The following is an 18,224-nucleotide window of genomic DNA, read 5'->3' on the forward strand; positions in this document are numbered from 1 at the left end:
ATGATCCACATACAGAAGCCTGCTGTATGGAGCCTCTAGGACACCAGCCACATTTCAGAAAACAGCACATTAAAGATAGGAGTAAATGTTTAAATTGATGTTTTATCCACATGCTCGCTCTCTGTTCCTGCCTCTGAATCCACTCTCTCCCATAGCTGGGCTTACAGGGAGACTGTGACCTCCAGCTCAGGCCAGCTCCCTGCTTGTATTTCATTGCATCCTGATTCTCTGACATGTAGTGTGCTGGATGGGGGGAAGGGTAGGAAGAGGAAGAGGGTGTGTGTGTGTGTGTGTGTGTGTGTGTGTGTGGTTGGTGGAGGTGGGGGTGAAGAATGCTTGGTATGTGCGGACGACAACAACATGAAAGGCGACGAGCGTTCGGCCCAAACGATCGTGCGCCGACAAATCAGACCCAAAAGCGCTCCGCGTCCCATTAGAAATTGCGCCCCGCTCGCCGGACGCGTCGACGCGCCCTTGTCACCAAAAACAAGCGGCCGGTGCGAGTTTTTCTGAGGCGGCCACGCAGTTTATTTGATGGCGAACACCCTGCAGAGGCGGAGATGGTTTGGTCTGTAGTAGGTGGGACTGCCGAGCGGGCTGCAGCAGGACGTCGTAGATCAATGAACCGGACCGGAGGGTTGGTCCATCGCCTGGTGTGCATCTGACGGTGTAGATGTGTCAGTATACCTATGCAGGACCGAGGCTTTATTGCTGTTAATAAGCCCGTTCAGTATGCGGATGTTTTAACCCGACTGGCTTTTTTATAGGCTCCACACCGCTTGGATTCCGTCTCTAGTGGCTCATCGTTGCGAATTATTTTATTTTATTTTTTCGTGGGAAATAAAATACATCTGTAACCTCCAGGATGATCTTTGCAAACACAGGCAACCCGCTGAAGACAGCCAATCGCAAGCAGGTAAGCCAACACACTCGTTGTGTTTTTATTATTATTATTATTTCTGCCTACTTTTTTTTTCCTGCTCACACTTGAGGCAGCATTTTAATAAACAGGCTGGGCAATAGCAGCCTCATATGACACTGGAAAGCTCTTTCTGGCTTTTATGTTGAATTCATGCGTTTATATCTTATCCTTTTAATAGAATAAAAAGAAATAGAATAAAAATAGATGCACTGCTCTCTTGTCAAACGGGAAGCTGATCCTCTGATAGGCTCCATGGAGAGATAAAACCAGCTGCTGACCCGATCTATAGCTCCACTACCGAGACTTTAATTATTATGTCCATATAACCTTGTTTGCCCAGTCACTCTGGTCAATATGCATGGCAGTTATTGTGGTCCATTTTCCAGATTAATGCATTCTGGGTGATTCCAGAGGGAGAGACAGAGAGTAATGCAATGTATGTCATTGTGCTGGAGTGAACTGTGCTGCCTGCATCCTTCATTTTGACCTCTCAGGTGAACAAAAAGGTAATTGAAGGCCGTGCCCCTTTGCGTTCCCATCACACCTTTTGATTTAGATGGAAGATGGGAATAGAAGGCAGGCGCAGAGGTGAGAGGCAGCTGTTATTATAACCTGATGGGAATGTGAGCAGTGTGGGTTCAGTTCGGAGCCCTGCCGCCTGTAAGACCCCAAATATCCTCCTTTCAGATATGAAACTGTAATATTTATTCATCAGAAGGCACCGTCTATCAGTCCGAGGGCAGGGATCTGAAACCAGCCACATATGAATCCCCTCAGGGAGGCAGTGAGTGAGCTTTCAGTGTGGGTGTAACACAGGTTTAGTCTGCTATAAGGTGTGATGATGATGCCTCTGTGAAATGTACCACCGTGGCTGCCCTCTAATGGAGTAGGCGTACAGTCTCGGAGGCCTGATGTGAACCCTTGATGGTCTCTAACAAAGTTAGCGCAGTAATTGCACACCAACAAAAATTTGAGGCCTCTACTTGAAGACATTACAGGCTTAACCGCCAGCGCGATCAATTCCTCCTCTGTGTGTAGCTGCTGTGAACATTTAACCATCACATGACAGAGGGAGAGTATCTCAGCGAATATTGCTGGCATGGCTGTAGTTGTATCCCCGGCTTTGGCTCTTGGGGTGGATTGTCCTTTGGTAACGGACAGATGGTGTGATTCTGCCATGCTTTGTCTTTGATCTGATCTGGAGAGGGTTTGGGGTGGCCGGGAGCTATTTTAATGAATGAGTAAGAGGAAGGAAATGCTTTGCAGGGCAGCGCTGCGTGGTTTTGCTCACAAGCATGAAGGGAACTGTAGGTTTCTGATAAACACTACAGCAGGATGTAAGACCTGAACAGAGATTTAATCATTTGGTTATACATGAAGGCCCACACACAGTGTACAGTCTGGGGTACACTGGTGGACAGAATCTTTACTGCAGCCTGGAGCTCAGAGGTCAGACGCCTGCCACAGAGACCCTGACAGTGGTGGATGAAGTATTCAGATCCTTTCCTTAAGTAAAGAAGAGTAAGAAATACTATATAGTATAAAAATACCCACAATTGAAATGTTTGTATTATCAACAAAAGTATCAAAAGTATTCAAAATGAAGGAACACTCAGATTGTCATATTATTGATTGTATGTTATATTATTGGATGTAAGTACTTAATGCTGTAATTTGTCACTGTGTAGCTTATATGAGATGCTATGTACACTTCTGGGGAGTTTATTAGTAAAGCACTGCATCATATTTTATAAGCTCATCACATGTTTTTCATGTAAAATCTTAATCTGTAAAGTTACCATGAGTGTCCTATAAATGTAATGGAGTAAAACAAACAGTATTTCCCTCTGAAATGTAGTAGAGTAGAAGTACAAAGTAGCATAAAATGCAAATACTCAACTAAAATACAAAGTGAAGTACCTCAAACTTGCACTTCAGTAAATGTGCTTCTACCACTGGACTCCTGATGTTGTCTCAGGTGTGTGACAGAGTAGAAGAACCTAAGCTGTGTTGTCTGCTGTGTGGCTCATTGCCGATCATCATCTTAAGAAGAATACTGACTTCAAAAGCAGCGCGTGCTTGAAACAATAAAGTCCGGTCGTGTCCTCCGTGTGTTCCCTACGTTTTTGTTTCACACAGATGAGAAGTTCTTGTGATCTCTGTTGACCTGGATTTAAATTAGATTATCGAGCTCCCATAAACTTCCTAACAGTGGGTTTCCTGTGTGCAGTCCTACCCCATGACTCCGTCCAGTCCCAGCAGCAGCAGCAACAGCAGCAGCACAGGCCTGGAGCAGCTCAGCAAAACCAACCTGTACATCCGCGGCCTGCCTCCTGCGACTACAGACCTGGACCTGGTCAAACTCTGTCACCAGTGAGTACACACACACACACACACATATACAGCATGGACATAACAAGCATGCATATGTGTGTGCACACCAGTTTTTTTGTCCCTGATATGCTTTTGTGCTGAAAAAGGGGCCAATAGTGGGCTTAAGGTATCACATACCAGTGCCATTCCAGTCTGATTCTGGTCTCTCCCAGACCACAAGCACATGCTGTACAAAATGCTGAATGTAAAGGAATATTTATAGCTAATATAGCTTTTTTGTTTATTGACAAGAGTTAGATGAGAAGATTGAGCCACTCTCATGTACATATGAAGCCACAGCCAGGAGAGGGTTAGCTTAGCTTAGCACAAAGACTGGAAACAGGGACAGCTAACAGCAAAAATGACAGCTATGTCATTTTTACACGTCGGTTTTTCTAATGCTAATTACTGGCTGGTTAGGCATAGACTGTTGTTGTTTCTTCCTCCTTCCAGTCTTTGTGCTAAGCTAAGCCAACCAGCTGCAGGCGATAGCTTCATATTTACCACACAAACATGAAAGTGCAATCAGTCTTCTCATCTAAACGCTTAGCGAGTAGCTTATTTCCCAAAAGGTGGAGTTATTTTTTGTGAGCTTATAATGTTAAAACTATTACTTCAGCAGGGTTTTAGTAATTTACAGAAGCTTTGAATTTAGTTCTGATGGGTTTCCTCTTTGATGAGAAGAGACTTTTGGGACAGCTTCCTCAATAAAAGAAAGTATTTGGCATTTAAATGGTTATAGATGAGAAAGCTGAATTGAAATCACACAAAGAAATGCTGATTGGCTGCAGTTTTAGTGCAAAAAAGAAAACCACACAGACTGGTTTAACCAGTCTATACTGACGCATGAAGCGCTCCAGCCATCATATCTCAACAAACAGTCACTCACGTGCAAAAGTCGTAGCTCAGCTGTGGTAGGCTATGTGAAACGGACTGTAACAATGATTGTTTTCTAAAAAGAAAAAGCGGAGTCATGTAAGGCATCCCAGCGAGCATGTTCAGTACTTCATGCTATAGGCTTCTGTCCGAGCGGTGGTTAGTGTGGTAGATGCCATAATTAGTGGAGTTTTGTCTCCTCTTTTTCCTTCTGAATCACAAACATATGGAGAAAGGCATTCACCCATGTAACCAGCAGCAGCAGCAGCAGCTGTTTGTGTCCTGTTTGCTTGTGTTTTGTTCACGTTCCCAATGGTGTTTGCCTGCACAAAGCAGAAATGAAAGCGCTTTTCATAGCAACAAGGTCTGAATGGTGATGTAAGCTCAGCATTCAGTCTGTATGGAGTGTGTGCGTGTGTGCTCAGATTGAAGCTTGTGCCACAGTTCAACTTGAGTGTAAAGTCAGACGTAAGCAATGCCTGAAATGTTGACATTGGATTAGTCGTGTTTGGAAACATGTAGGAGATAGCACTGGTGTACGTTACGTGCCTCGCCCGTCACCTCCAGTATGGACCAGTTTTTATTGTTTTCATGGATTATTCTTTTCTGCTTGTGTTGTATTTTATTTTCATCTCCATGAACAAATTGGAAATACGAGTACAAGCCAAATAAAATCATTTTTTGCTAAAATACTATCAAAAGCCTTGTTTGTTGAGAGTTTTGACAGTAATCTACATGTTGATGTGTGCACCAGGTATGGCAAGATTCAGTCAGCAAAGGCAATCCTGGACAAGACAACCAACAAATGTAAAGGTCAGTATGGTTATTAACTTAGCAGTCATCACCTATCAGGGCTGCATGAGGAGATGAAGCAGATATTTAACAGTACAATTTAAATCCACTTCTGTTGTTGGAACATATCTCCACTGCGTGTTTAAGTTTGGAGACTCACCAGATAAACTGTTTAGTTGGAGCATCAAAATAACTAGAATTCTGTACATTTTAGGGGCACTTATACTGTATGACTGCATGCTTGTAAGATATGAAAACATACCATGTTGTCTTAGGTTTTTGAATGAATTTCCATGCCTTCCAAGCAACTCCTGGTTTTCATCTATTTCCAAAGTATATGAAAATCAGTTCGCGCTGACTTGATATTTGCTCAGGTTGGGCCATCCATCACGGTGAACATGAGCAGTGAATGTGCCTGCCTTCATTTTTGTCAGGCTTGTCGTGTTGTTGTATGACATCGCAGCTGAACGTGCGGATTGGTTTGCAAAGTCCGCACTGCATCACAATGCAATGATAACATAAAGTTGACAAAAACAAAAGCAGATTATGATGGATTACCTGACGCAAGCAGGTTTACAGTGTTTGCAAACACGTGGAAATGAATGGAAACCAGTGAATGATGGGAAAACAAAATCACAAACACCATGTTGTGCTTTGGAAAATGGGAAACGGCACACTCGAAGTCTGTGTATTTTGTCATAAATAAAAAGATCAAAAGATGTTAGTGTGGTCCTTCAAGGAATAGTTGAAGAGTTCAAGACCCCAAGAAATCACTGCACCTAGCTAAGAAATAGCCCCCCCCCCCCCCCCCCCCCCAAACTGCAGCTTTGGTTTTGTACTAATTAAACAGGATATAACATGTTACTGAGCTTTAGAGGCACTGGTACGCAGACTTTTTCAGCTATGAGCAGAGCCAGCCTAGCTGTTGGCCTCCACTCTTTATGCTAACATAAGATAACAAAGTTCTGGCTCCAACTTCAGAGTGAACATCAATCTTCTGATCTCACTCTTGGGAAGAGATTAGATTAGCAGATTTCCCAAAATGTTCAACTATTTCTAAAATATTGCAGAGAAATCCGATTTTTAAAAACTGTTTTGCATCTTGATTTGTTTACAGTAATAATCAATGAATAATATACAACCCACGCCTCAGTAATAGTGATAGCACATAATGTCCAGTAGGTAGATGTCCTTATCATTAATGACTGTTCATGTAAATACTGTTTTACTGACTACAGGTTACGGCTTTGTGGACTTTGACAGCCCAGCGGCTGCTTTAAAGGCAGTACATGCTCTGAAAACCAGCGGCATACAGGCCCAGATGGCCAAGGTGAGATTGGTGCGGGCATGTGTGTGTGTGTGCATATTTGTCTTGCTTGTGAACATCTCTGTGGGTTTGTGTGCAGTGTGTGTTGGAGAATGACATTAGACTGGTCACGTGACCTCAGCTGACAAGCTGTTCTTCCCGTGACCCCATTTACTTTGACTGTAGAAACCAGATGTCACGTCTCTCTCTGCCAAATAACCTGTCAGTGAGTGTGACATGTTACGCGCAGGACCACCAGCCCACACACTAACACACCATCCCAGCGAGGTTATATTGGGCAGATTGTACAGATTTTTACCAGTATTATTACTATGTCACTGATTATCAGTCATGCATACTGATGTAGGCATATCTGCACCGACGCACTATAGCAACAGTACTGCTGCTGTGAGCCATCCTTGATCCTCTGTGACTAATTTAAAGTAAAGCACATCAGTTTTTCATGTTTCCAAAATATTTTTAGATGACAAACAGGGTGTTTCTGCATCACATCTGTGATTTGACTCGTAGTGGGCAGCAGAAAGTGCCGGGATCATTGCGTTTCTTTCAGTCGCTTCGCTCTCCTGGCCCAGCGTGTGTTGCTGTGCTGTGCTTAAATGCATGGGTGAGAGTTCATTGATGAAGGGGTTGCTCTCCGGAGACCTGCATGTAGCTGCTCTGTTTGGAGCAAACACAGAACATGGTTTGTGTGTTGTGGTAGCTAGGCTACGCTGCTCTCCTGCTGTCTCTATGGAAGACTGTGCTGAGCTGCTGCACAGTACAGATGAAGTGTGTTTCTGTGTGTGCGCGTCTGTGTGTGTGTGTGCCTATGTATAACTCACATTGTGGGGACATAAATCTGTTTGCACGGTCACATTGTGGGGACTTGCTGTACTTGGGGAGACAAAATGCAGGTCCCCACAATGTAAATCATTGGATTTTAGGATAAGGTTAGTGTAAGGTTAGGGTTAGACAAGTAGTGTTTATGGTTAGGGTAAGTCTCCAGGAAATGAACCTAAGTCTATGTAATGTCCCCACAAGTGATGAAAACCTAACGTGTGTGAGCTTATGAATGTTTGTTTAACCGAATGTCTTCTTCTGACCCATAAACATACTTTAGTTTAGTCTCAAATCCTGATCCAAACAGAAGAGTTTCATAGCAGAGAAAAGAAATATAGTCTATATTGTCAGCACTGCCTTTATGACTTAGACTGCTTCTTTATTGATCCCAATTTGGGAATGTGCAGCTCAATAACATTTGCCTTATTCATGAGACACTAGTCATATGCATCTTAGCATGTGGCTATCTCAGGTCAGATGTCACATGCAAAGTACACAACAAAACACATTCACTATACTTCTTATTTTCCATCTTTCTATGCGAGCAGCAACAGGAGCAGGACCCCACGAATCTGTACATTTCCAACTTGCCTCTCTCTGTGGACGAGAAAGAGCTGGAGAATATGCTGCAGCCCTTCGGCCAGGTCGTCTCCACACGGATCCTCCGGGACTACAGCGGCAACAGCCGAGGCGTGGGCTTCGCCAGGTCAGTCACAGAGGATTTCTTCTCGGCTGAATTGCCTTTAAAAAGTAGTTGTAGAAGAACACCTACAGCTTTGAAACCTATGATGATGAATAATGTGCTGACACTAGAACTACCAGTCAAATAATTTCAACATTTTATTGAAAATAAGATATTATGAACATTTGCAACAAATTGTCTTATTCTAGTATGTTTTTGGCATTATATTACACAATAAATGACCAGAGGTTGAATTTTATTGCAATTTAAAGCAACATAGACCACGTTCAAACATCCGTCTTTGAGCTCAACAGTGAAACTTACTAACTGGAGTCAGTCCTGCCCTGTTGTCTGGACAGGACATCTGTATTTACACTGCTGTCTAGGGATTAGGGAAAATGGCCCTAAAAAATCAGGATATTTCGGGGGTATTTCTACACTAATCATATCCTTGACGACGTGACAGAATGCGGAGTACAGCTTGCCAAAGACTGGGCGATGCTATGCTGAGCCATTGCAGTTTTTAAAACTCACAATAGCGTCTGAGCTCCTCTTGGAGAATTTTTGGCTCTCCTCATTCGCTGCTTGAGGTGGTGAAATAAGTTTGTTGTCTTGCCCCCTCTTGTTGCTTCAGCCTTCTTGCACGTCTTGCATTTTACCTTGGTTTGTTGTACATCTGATCTTTTGTAACAAAACCACTTCCACATAAGTCGCTCCACTTTTTCGAACTGACCCCTTCGTCGTGCAGCCAGTAGCGACGTTGCTTTCGCTTCCAGCCATGCTTGTTGTTGCTGCGTGCAACAGTATAACGTCATTACTTCAACAAGCCAGAACATTGCCGCTGTCACGATCGAAATCTCTTTGCTAAAGAGATGATCATGAGTGATATATCGCAGACACATTCTGCTTTCAGTACGTTTGTAATAGCAAACAGTGTAAATCTGATCTGAACGTGCAAGAAACATGGAGGCCGTGTTTGTGTTGACATTTGTGTGGACTTCCCTCTTCGATCCACCCATGAGCCACAGCGATCGAACGTTTGTATGAATCGAGCCAAGTGATAACCATTTTGTGTCACGCCTGACACTACCGCCCTGTGCGAAAGAAAATTTGACTGCAGATCGTCTGCATGTGATTTTAATGATGAGTCATTGTTGTTTTATCTTCTCTCTCCGTCAGGATGGACACAACAGAGCAGTGTAATGCCGTCATCTCCCACTTCAATGGGAAGTTTATCAAGATAGCGTCCGGAGCTCTGGGTAGGAAAGAATTTCTCCTCTCTGTAGACTTTCCTTTCAATAAAAACTGTGGAGGCGGTGATGATTGATTGCTGAGTGGCTGCTAACATGCTGTTTCTTTGTGCTTTGCCCCTAGCTCCCTCTCAGCCGTTGCTGTGTAAGTTTGCAGACAGTCAAAGGAAGAAACATGCTCATAGTGGATTTGTTCCCAATGGACAGACGGGAGATCTCAGACTAGTATGTATCCGCCTGTCATCTTACAGGTTTTGTAACCTTTTGCACCTCTTCACTGCGTGTTAATGTGATGACAATGAATGAATGAAGTCATGGCACCATGCATGCAACTACACCCTTACAACCAGAGCCAGCATGTATATATTTTTAACATGTAGTTAAAGAACAACTTGCAAATGAACAATAAAATCTTCACACCTTCATAGTCTGCAACAGAATTTTGATTCTCTTGCAAAGACATTCTTTATTCGGATCCCCATTAGCAGTATTTCAAATGCTAACATTATCCCCATATTAACCCACTATAATTGATAAAGTGATAATCTCCAGGCACACTGATTGTTGCTTCATAATGGGTTCAGTTTTGATGATACAGCAGTAAGGTACAAATATGTAATTCCTTTGTTGCCTATTTATTTACCTTAGGGTGCAATGACTCTTACCTATGACCCCTCCTCAGCTGCTCTACAGAATGGGTAAGTTACACTCAGGTAATGGCAGGTCATGACACCGTTTGACTTTTGAAGAGAGTCATAATTCTTGAGCTTTATTTTGAAATATGGCCTTGTTTCCTAGGTACTATCCTTCTCCGTACCCAGTGACCAACAGGATAATGACTGTGCAGCCTGCGATGTCTCCATACATGTCTCCAGTCTCAGCTTACCAGGTACATAAACATGTCCAACAGCTAGGGCTGAATTTAAATCATCTCTCTCTTTCCCTCTGTGTTATATTTGAAGTTATGGTGCATATATGTGGGTTAAGGTGTATTTTTGCTTGTGTGTGGGTTGTACAGGTGCTGTAGATGTAGGAATAGGTGCTAAAGTGGTCCTGCATGGGCCACCTCTCACTTTGGCAGCTCCATGTGGCATTGAATGATCATCTGATTTTTTTTTAAGTGTTTGAAAGGCTTTGTCAAGCAGAAATCATGCAATATGACAAAGCTTAATGTTTCATAGGAGGGAAGTAGTGGAAAAAACCAACTCTTTTCAGCAGGTACAGTCATCTTCTCTGAGTCATGCTTTCTATGAATCGGGTTCTTGCTCACTGTTTCGTAATATTTGACTCGTTTTGAAGTTTTGATTCATTACTTTCAGGCACCAGAAACACTTCCCACCACTGACAAGATCTGTCGCTTGAAACTAATTTGCATATGATGCATGAATTGGAGGGGTCTCATGGAGCAGCGTTGCAACACACAACAGAGGTTTTGAATCTAACTCTCTGCCAGATGTTCCCAACACGCTCTGGTACACGCTCCCATCATGTGGAGAGCTGACATTTCATGAAACAACTGCAAAGTCGATTATCGACCTGCCATCTTAACAGCTCTGGCACTATGAACGCTTAGTGTGTGAGCTTTCTTGTGTTTGAACAAGGACTTTCTTCGTACCAATCCATATTGACTATTGGCATCTAACAAAGGATGACCTTGTCAGGCAGTTAGGGGGAGGCGGGTCGTCTCAGGTACTCTTCTCCAGGTGTCTTATTTATTGCCAGTCTGACCACTGAAGTAAGATTATGGAATAGGTGAAGCTTTTCTCAAGGACCCAATTCACTCACAATTTAAACACACACACACACACACACACACACACACACACACACACACACACACACACACACACACACAACAGCCAGAATGTATCTAACAGTCACATCCAAGCAGCCGTCTCATCCACTGAGAGAAAGCGATAGTTTGATCACACATCCATCATGTTTATGTAGGAGTTTGATTCCAGAGGCGAGACCAACCATATCCAGTTGCTATCTCTTAATTTTATGCTCCAGCTCCTCCGCCTCCAATGTCCAATTTCTGCTGCCAGTGTCCTGCCTTTCTCCCATTGAGCACTGCACCTGATACCTGGCTTTTGCCTTGAGGCTTGTTCCAAGGTGGGCAGCCCCAGAGCCCTCTAGTGGACACCCGCTTTGAGAGAGGCTGCAGAGCTAAAAATGGAGGACTGGTGGGCAAGGGTTGCGGACTTAGCTCCTAATTGCATATGCAAAAACCAGAGTGTGGGACATGCTGGTAAAAGGCCACCAGGATAACCTTCTGCCAGCTTCACCTTCGTTCTGGAGAACTCAGGAGAGGGAGGCAGGATCTCACCCAGGCTATAAGCGAGGCGACAAATTGCTGACCTATTCAGACAGACATGCTCTCAGGACAGGAGGCAGAACTGTGAGACTCATGGCGTTTGGAGGCCATCCTAATGGCTGAGGTCACTGGGGTAGTTTAAAAGCTCCAAAGTCCCACGCTGACAGAGGGGGAGCCAGATTGGCTGTAAAAAAACTGAAGGCTTTGAATATTTTGGGGTTTTCATGGATGACTAAGGTGCCTGAGCAGGAACAGTGGATGAATGGATGAATGGATGGGTGCAGTGCATGCTGTTGCAGTCTAAATGTGTTATTCAGACTGATAACATCCTTGTATTTCTGTTTAGGAACAAAACAGTGCTTACTGCTATTGTAAAGTTAGTGTGTAACATTAAAGTTTGATTCATGACCCACCAATAACTCTTTTCCTTCCATCTGTCTCTCGCTCTGCCTCTCCCTTCCTGTCTGACCCCACATTAGGTACAGAGTCATTCTTGGGTGGCACATCAGCCATATATCATGCAGCACCCGGTAAGGGAACAACAGCTTGTGCTTTTTTAAAATTGTATTCATACACTCACTCCTATTCTGTGTACAGGAAATGGGTGTGTGGCACTGCTAAAGCGCTGAGGTCACTGTAACGCAGTGTTACTTTAATCGGCCTTTTCTGCTGACACAATCAAACCAGCAACGTCCAAAACTTCCCCAAATGTAGGAGAAGCACAGAGCTGAGACGGGTTCTGGGAAATAGCCACTGTGTGTTTACGTGTTGTAAGTGTGTGTTGGAGTGTGTATGAAAGAGAAATGGAACAAACTAAAAAGACATTCAGCCACTGCCGCCCCCTCCTCCCTCTCTCTGGATCCAGCAGGAAATGCCTGAAGCAGAGACAGTCTTGTGACTCTTTGACTCTTCCAACAGATGGTTTCCAGTGGAACAAGTGTCTCTGCTGATCTGCCCCTCCCCCACTTTTTAGTCGGAAATGGCCTATTCCCTGAAGGCGTCATGTTTAAAGGAATACACCCCATCTGAAAACAGACCCAGAGCTGGCAACGTCATACCTTTTACATACTTTCATTCCTTAACGTAACCCAGGAGCGTAGAAAACTCACATGTTTATCTCAGAGTAGCATAGTGTCATGGAGCTATTGCTGCAGCTTTAAGATTTTATAGTTTGTAAAACCTCAAAGCCACAAAATACCCTTTCCCCCCCAACTAATCTGTTCCACATACTTTAAACAGGACTGTGTTTGCTGTATACTCAACACTGCCTTGCAACACACCCTGCAAATATAGTTGCAGCCTATATTTGGTATTTTATATGGTGTTTTATCAGAATGGGTTGATTTAAAGTGCAGAATCATGTGATGTGTGATTATAACGCAGCTGCCTTGCATTACAGGCTGCTGTGATGTCTCCCTCTGTGGATCCCTCCATGTCACTGCACCCTTCAGCCATGATTACTCAGCAGATGGGTCAGCTGTCACTGGGAAACACTGGAGCGGTGAGCTGAATTCTGGGATATGCGACGTCACACACAGCATTGATCAAATTAGATCTGTATAGTGTGATTAAATAGAAGATGCTCAGAAATCTCATGATGAAATGTTAGTTTCAGGACAAATATTATACACAGACTCACTAGAAAGATCTTTAATGTGGACATTGTGCATGGATCCCAGGATTAGAGAGGTGAAATCTTTATTTTGCTTAGTGCAAACCATTCCTAATGTAAAAGGAAAGATGTTGATATGTAACATAAACCTATTTAACAAACATATTGTCTGAAACACAATGACAGTGTGGAGCCTCATGTGAAGCAGAGTTAAACTAGAGGTCGAAGGTCTCTTTGCTCACAGTCAGATATGTTACCACTAGCTGTAGAAACAGGCAGTTTATTCATCTCCCTGAGTAGAAAATGCTTCGTTTGTGATCTGATTTAGGCACAACTGAAGATGAAGTCAATGTCGTGTTTTATTGCCCATTACATTAGGTTGTAAGGACTACAGTTTTTAGTAAAATGTCCTTAATTTGAGTTCTTTTGAATGGATGATCATGGAAATCCTAGATTTTATTTTTAGAGCAAAAACCTTTTAAGTCTATATATTTTCAGAGCTCATGTCTTATAAGTCCAAGTGGCATTTAAATGTGCAGTGGATGACATGTTAAATAGTACAGTACAGTCGTAATGTCTCCGTACCCCGACCTTAGATCCTCTAGGTCTGGGACTAAATGCTGCAGCGAGAGGGTCAACTTAAAACACGCTTTTTCTCATTGGCTTGTAATTGTGGCCTGACCGGATCTGCTCATATTTATCTCCTGGAGCCTCTCTAAGATTTTGCTATCTCTATGTGCATGGTGCAAACCAAATCAAATAAAAATTGTGTTTTATGCTTTTCTGCTTTATGTTGGATCAGCTGTGTTTGCAGTGCTATATGAGTAAAGTTAAGTAGCATGAGATGCATGTGTAGAAAGCCAGTTATTCAGGTCTGATAAAATGTGATATACCATTGTCTAATTTGGATTTTTTCTCCCATATTACAGTATATTTCAGCTAACCCTGGTGTCCAGGGAGCTTACATGCCTCAATATCCTCCCCTGCAGGCAGCACCTGTAAGTTTCTTGTATCTTTGTCTCATTCACTTTCTGCCTGGTGTCCAATTAACCGTGATATATCTCAAAAGAATGATTGTTTTAGAATATTGCAACAGCCCAAGCCCATTCATACCGCCTTGAGTCATTTCTGAAGTGTTCGTCCTCTGAGGCTATCAATTATCTCAGTGCAAACACTGTGAAGATAGTTATTATCGCGTTGGAAATGAAGAGATGCTGTTTTGCTTTTCAGGAAAACGGCACGCCGCAGCAAGTGGATTCTTCCAACAACTCGTCTCCTTACAGCCAGCTCAGCAAGTAATCACAGGTACGCTCAGGTTTCTCACAGTAAACCGTATGAGGTGAATGCCAGCAAGTTGTTTATTTCAGCAGATTTACTGTCACATCATAAAAGTTAAGGTGCCACTTTTCGCCAAGAGGTTATATGCTGCAAGTAACTAGTTGGTTAATGTTTATGGAATCAGTCACTAAGGCTTTATGGATCAGTTCTAAGACATTAATATGAAGAAATTCTGGGCTGAAATGTTATAATTCATAAAACCGTTATGCATAACTTATTACAAAAAGGTACCAAAGAGCCGTTTCTTAAAAATCCCTTTGACATGTCAAAACAAACTAAACCTTGCTCATACATACACGTATTAAACTCACACACAGACAGAGGATTACACTCAAATGTGTTTCTGATTCACAAAAAGTCCGGTCTGAAGGTTGAGACATGTCCAACAAATGTGTCCTTCTGGGTTCTCAAATTGAAAGTAATCCTCCCCATTACACAAATATTGTTCTCCAGGTCAGTCCATTCTTCAACACGACGTATTTATTGTCTTCTTAGTTTGGCATTTCTCACAATACAAGCCACCAATAATACTCTCAATGTTTATCCTTCTTCCTCCACTCAAGTTCCTTCAGTTTAGTCAGGTACATAAAAGAGAAAAAAATAAAGATTTTGGAAGCCACAGAGTGTCAACTTCAAAATACATGAAAGTGATTTGCGCCTCTGTTATCACAAGATCTCCAGCAGATTTGAACGAGACTTCTTTTGGGCAGCGGTACAGAAACAACAAATAACATTCTTCCAGCTAAATCCTCTCCAACATAGAGGTCTTGTTGTTTCCCACTGTTGTCGAAATATCTCCTCCTGCTTGTCTTGTGTGAGTATCAGACTGTTAAACTCGGATTTCGGGTGAGAAAAGAGAATTTCTCCCATTTCAGTAGATGGATGTAAAAAAAAAAAAAAAAAAAAAAGCCTTAAACTGCACTCATTATTCCGCACAGTGAAGATCAAACATCCAAAGGAAGTATAACATTAAGTAAAAAGCTCTCTTGAGTGGAGTGAGGTTTTAAATAAGCACAATATAAACGTAATATCAACAGTGTAGCAGTCATTAAGAACCTATAACCCTCATTTATTAGAAATACTACAACACTGTTTAGGTCAAAGATAATAATGACCTAATGTTGCTCTTCTGCGTTGTTAATAGTTCTTATATCAATGCTTCTGCTCTCTGTGTCTTTACTTTAGGCTAGATTACTGCTCCGTGAGCCAGAGGGCAGGTGGGAGGTTGCCGATGACATCACAGTGATAACAGTCACCGCCTTCTCTGATTGGACCAGACACATGAACTTTTTTGCACAGCCCCGATGTTTGTGGTGGAAAATGAGGACAGTGTAAATGGACTCAAGCAGTTGGCTAATCACAGAAAAACAAAAAAAAATCCAGATTTATTTTGATAAGAAACCACATGCTTTTCTTTTTCTCTTTTTTCAAGGATTCTCAAACAAATGCCAGAGGACCCCCCCTCTCTTCCCCCCCAGTATGGTGTGATATTAAAATGCATGAGATTGAGATCCCCCCCCCCCCCCGGTCTCTATGATTTTATAGTTCCTTTATTTGTGATATATGAAAAACCTTGCAAAACCTTGTTTGCACTGAAGTTTAACGTTCCAGAATAGCTTCCTTTTGGTTTTCAAAGTTGCCACAGAATAGCTCACAGAATCAATTAGTGTTCAACTGCACTTGACAGCTGATACAGGTGACCATTTCATTAGGAAGTTAATGAATTTATTATTGGAAAAAGGTGCCTTCCTTACGTCACATCAAACATTCTCCAACATTTTTTCATCGAACTTGATCAGGTGTCATATTTCTATCTGACTGGTCTATTGTGTGTGTGAAATCATGAGATTTCCATTGAGTGTTTCACTATCTAGTCTTCTGGTTGCAATAAAGACAATGAGAGTCCCACGGCAATACTGAGAAAAAAGAACAGTGGCAAACTCAGAGCAAGGTAATTCCTTAATTTCCCTCTTTCCTTTTCTTTTTTTTTTTTTAAATTCATGATGAGACGCGAAAAAGAGAGACGTCCTTTTACAAGTTTTACACCCAATGGACATCTTTTAGGAGGGTTCTTTTTTGTCTTGTGGTCAGTTTGACCAGTGATCTACCTCATAGTTCTGCTGGAGTCTGCTGGCGTTGCGGGGTTTGCAGGTAAAGCCCCCTTTTCACCAGAGAGGACGAAGCAGAGCAACAGCCACGCTCAGGAGCTGGCTATATTAGGACTTCTGCCGTTTGTCTCCCACATGCAGCGCTTCTCTTCCTGATCTGCAAAGAAACCTTGTGCTTTGCTTCATCTTTGTTTGTCATTGCTTCTGTTCTGGTGTTTGCTTTTCTCAACATGATGAGTGTCGTTCAGTTGTGAGGCTCCATTTTAGAGATTCAAAGTAGGACAACTACAAGCCCCTCCTGAAAATAGTTGGTTTACAATGTGTTTGAAACAAATGAATGCAGGCTACATGCATTTACTCGCTGCATTTTTCTGCTTTTGCCATACTAGACAGACCTTAGATGACTTTCCCTTACCTTTTCTCTTTTTCCTTTGAAAAAAGACTAAAAGTCACTATCTGCTACTGTAAAGCCCAAATTTTGGTCATTTGGTTATACAGCAGTGTAATGGTGTGTATGCCAAACAATTGGGATGAGTGGAAAAGTAAAAAAAAAATATTGCTTGATGCAAGATAAATGCAACAATCATGTACGAAATACTTTAAAAACAGCAATATTTGATAAGAGTTGGATGGAAGTTGAAACCACATGACTGACTGTGTTTCAAAGGTTGGTTTGCTCAGAATAAGATTTGTAAATTATATACATTCAGGGCCAAAAGTGAAAACTAAGTGAGTTTTATAGCTTGCTTTGCTTTTTTTTCTTTAAACTGATGATTTCTGATGTAAGAACTCTACACTACTACTACAAGAAAAAAGGTCAAAGCTGTACGGTCGCGGTGCTTCTCCCCGATCAATAGTACTGTCGCAGTAAATGCTCACCATCGGAAAATACAAGCAGTGACCAGGCTTTTACTGAGCGTGCTTTCCCATTCTGAACATTTATTGCTGGAAAAAATGTAAAAAAGAAAAGGACAAAAAAATCTTGTACATGTTATCCTCATTGCTTCCCCTGTCACCTTCAACTGATTCTCAATCAATCCTCTCTTTGCTCTCCCCTTTGAAAACATTGGAATAAAAACAATGCTGAATAAAAGGCTCTTTCTCAGATACGACTCCTGTCTCTTCAATTTAACTGCACATATAGATCAGGCTTTGGCTGCACGGGCAAAACGTGGTCATAGGATAAATTCATCGCAATACAGAATATCTCCAGATTATGCTAATTAATTTCATGGCTGTAATCACAGGCAAATTTAGAGATTTAGAGACTTAAAAGTGTACTCCAGCAGTTAGTATTGTACTGTGTTCTGGGTGGATTTAGGACTAGGTATCCTAAATTTAAACCCTCGTCTGGGTCAAGCTACAGGAGTGTTGCTCCCTAAAATTTCCACAATGCAATTTCCATGATGTACTGTTTTTTTAGATTCTCTCTTCCACCTTTGAAAGTAAATTAAGTATATCTGGCCCCAACACCACCTGACCAAACATCCATCCATTTTCTATACCGCCTATCCCTTTCGGGATTGCGGGGGAGCTGGAGCCTATCCCAGCTTCGACAGGCAAGAGGCGGGGTACACCCTGAGCCGGTCGCCAGCCAATTGACAGACAACCATTCACACTCATACTCACACCTATAGGGCAATTTAGAGTCACCACTCAACCTCATGAGCATGTTTTTGGTCTGTGGGAGGAAGCCAGAGTAACCGGGGAGAACCCACGCATGCGCGGGAAGAACATGCAAGCTTCACACAGAAAGGCCTGGGGATCGAACCGGCAACCTTCTTGCTATGAGACACATGCACTACCTG

The 18,224-nt window shown here is 42.4% G+C and overlaps 1 protein-coding gene across 1 annotated transcript; it reads left to right on the forward strand.

The window, feature by feature from the left end:
- The first annotated feature begins 212 nt into the window (after window positions 1-212).
- rbms1a (RNA binding motif, single stranded interacting protein 1a) lies at window positions 213-17,528 on the forward strand. Its single transcript, XM_070963515.1, has 14 exons — window positions 213-916; window positions 3,153-3,295; window positions 4,926-4,984; window positions 6,202-6,293; window positions 7,658-7,815; window positions 8,971-9,050; window positions 9,166-9,266; window positions 9,690-9,739; window positions 9,840-9,930; window positions 11,838-11,888; window positions 12,758-12,859; window positions 13,900-13,968; window positions 14,201-14,275; window positions 15,494-17,528. The coding sequence occupies exons 1-13, from the start codon at window positions 866-868 to the stop codon at window positions 14,267-14,269; spliced, it is 1,116 nt and encodes a 371-aa protein (XP_070819616.1). The 5' UTR covers window positions 213-865; the 3' UTR covers window positions 14,270-14,275; window positions 15,494-17,528.
- The last annotated feature ends 696 nt before the right edge of the window (window positions 17,529-18,224 follow it).

The sequence above is a fragment of the Chaetodon trifascialis genome, chromosome 1, assembly GCF_039877785.1.
Source record: "Chaetodon trifascialis isolate fChaTrf1 chromosome 1, fChaTrf1.hap1, whole genome shotgun sequence".
NCBI classification, from domain to species: Eukaryota; Metazoa; Chordata; class Actinopteri; order Chaetodontiformes; family Chaetodontidae; genus Chaetodon; species Chaetodon trifascialis.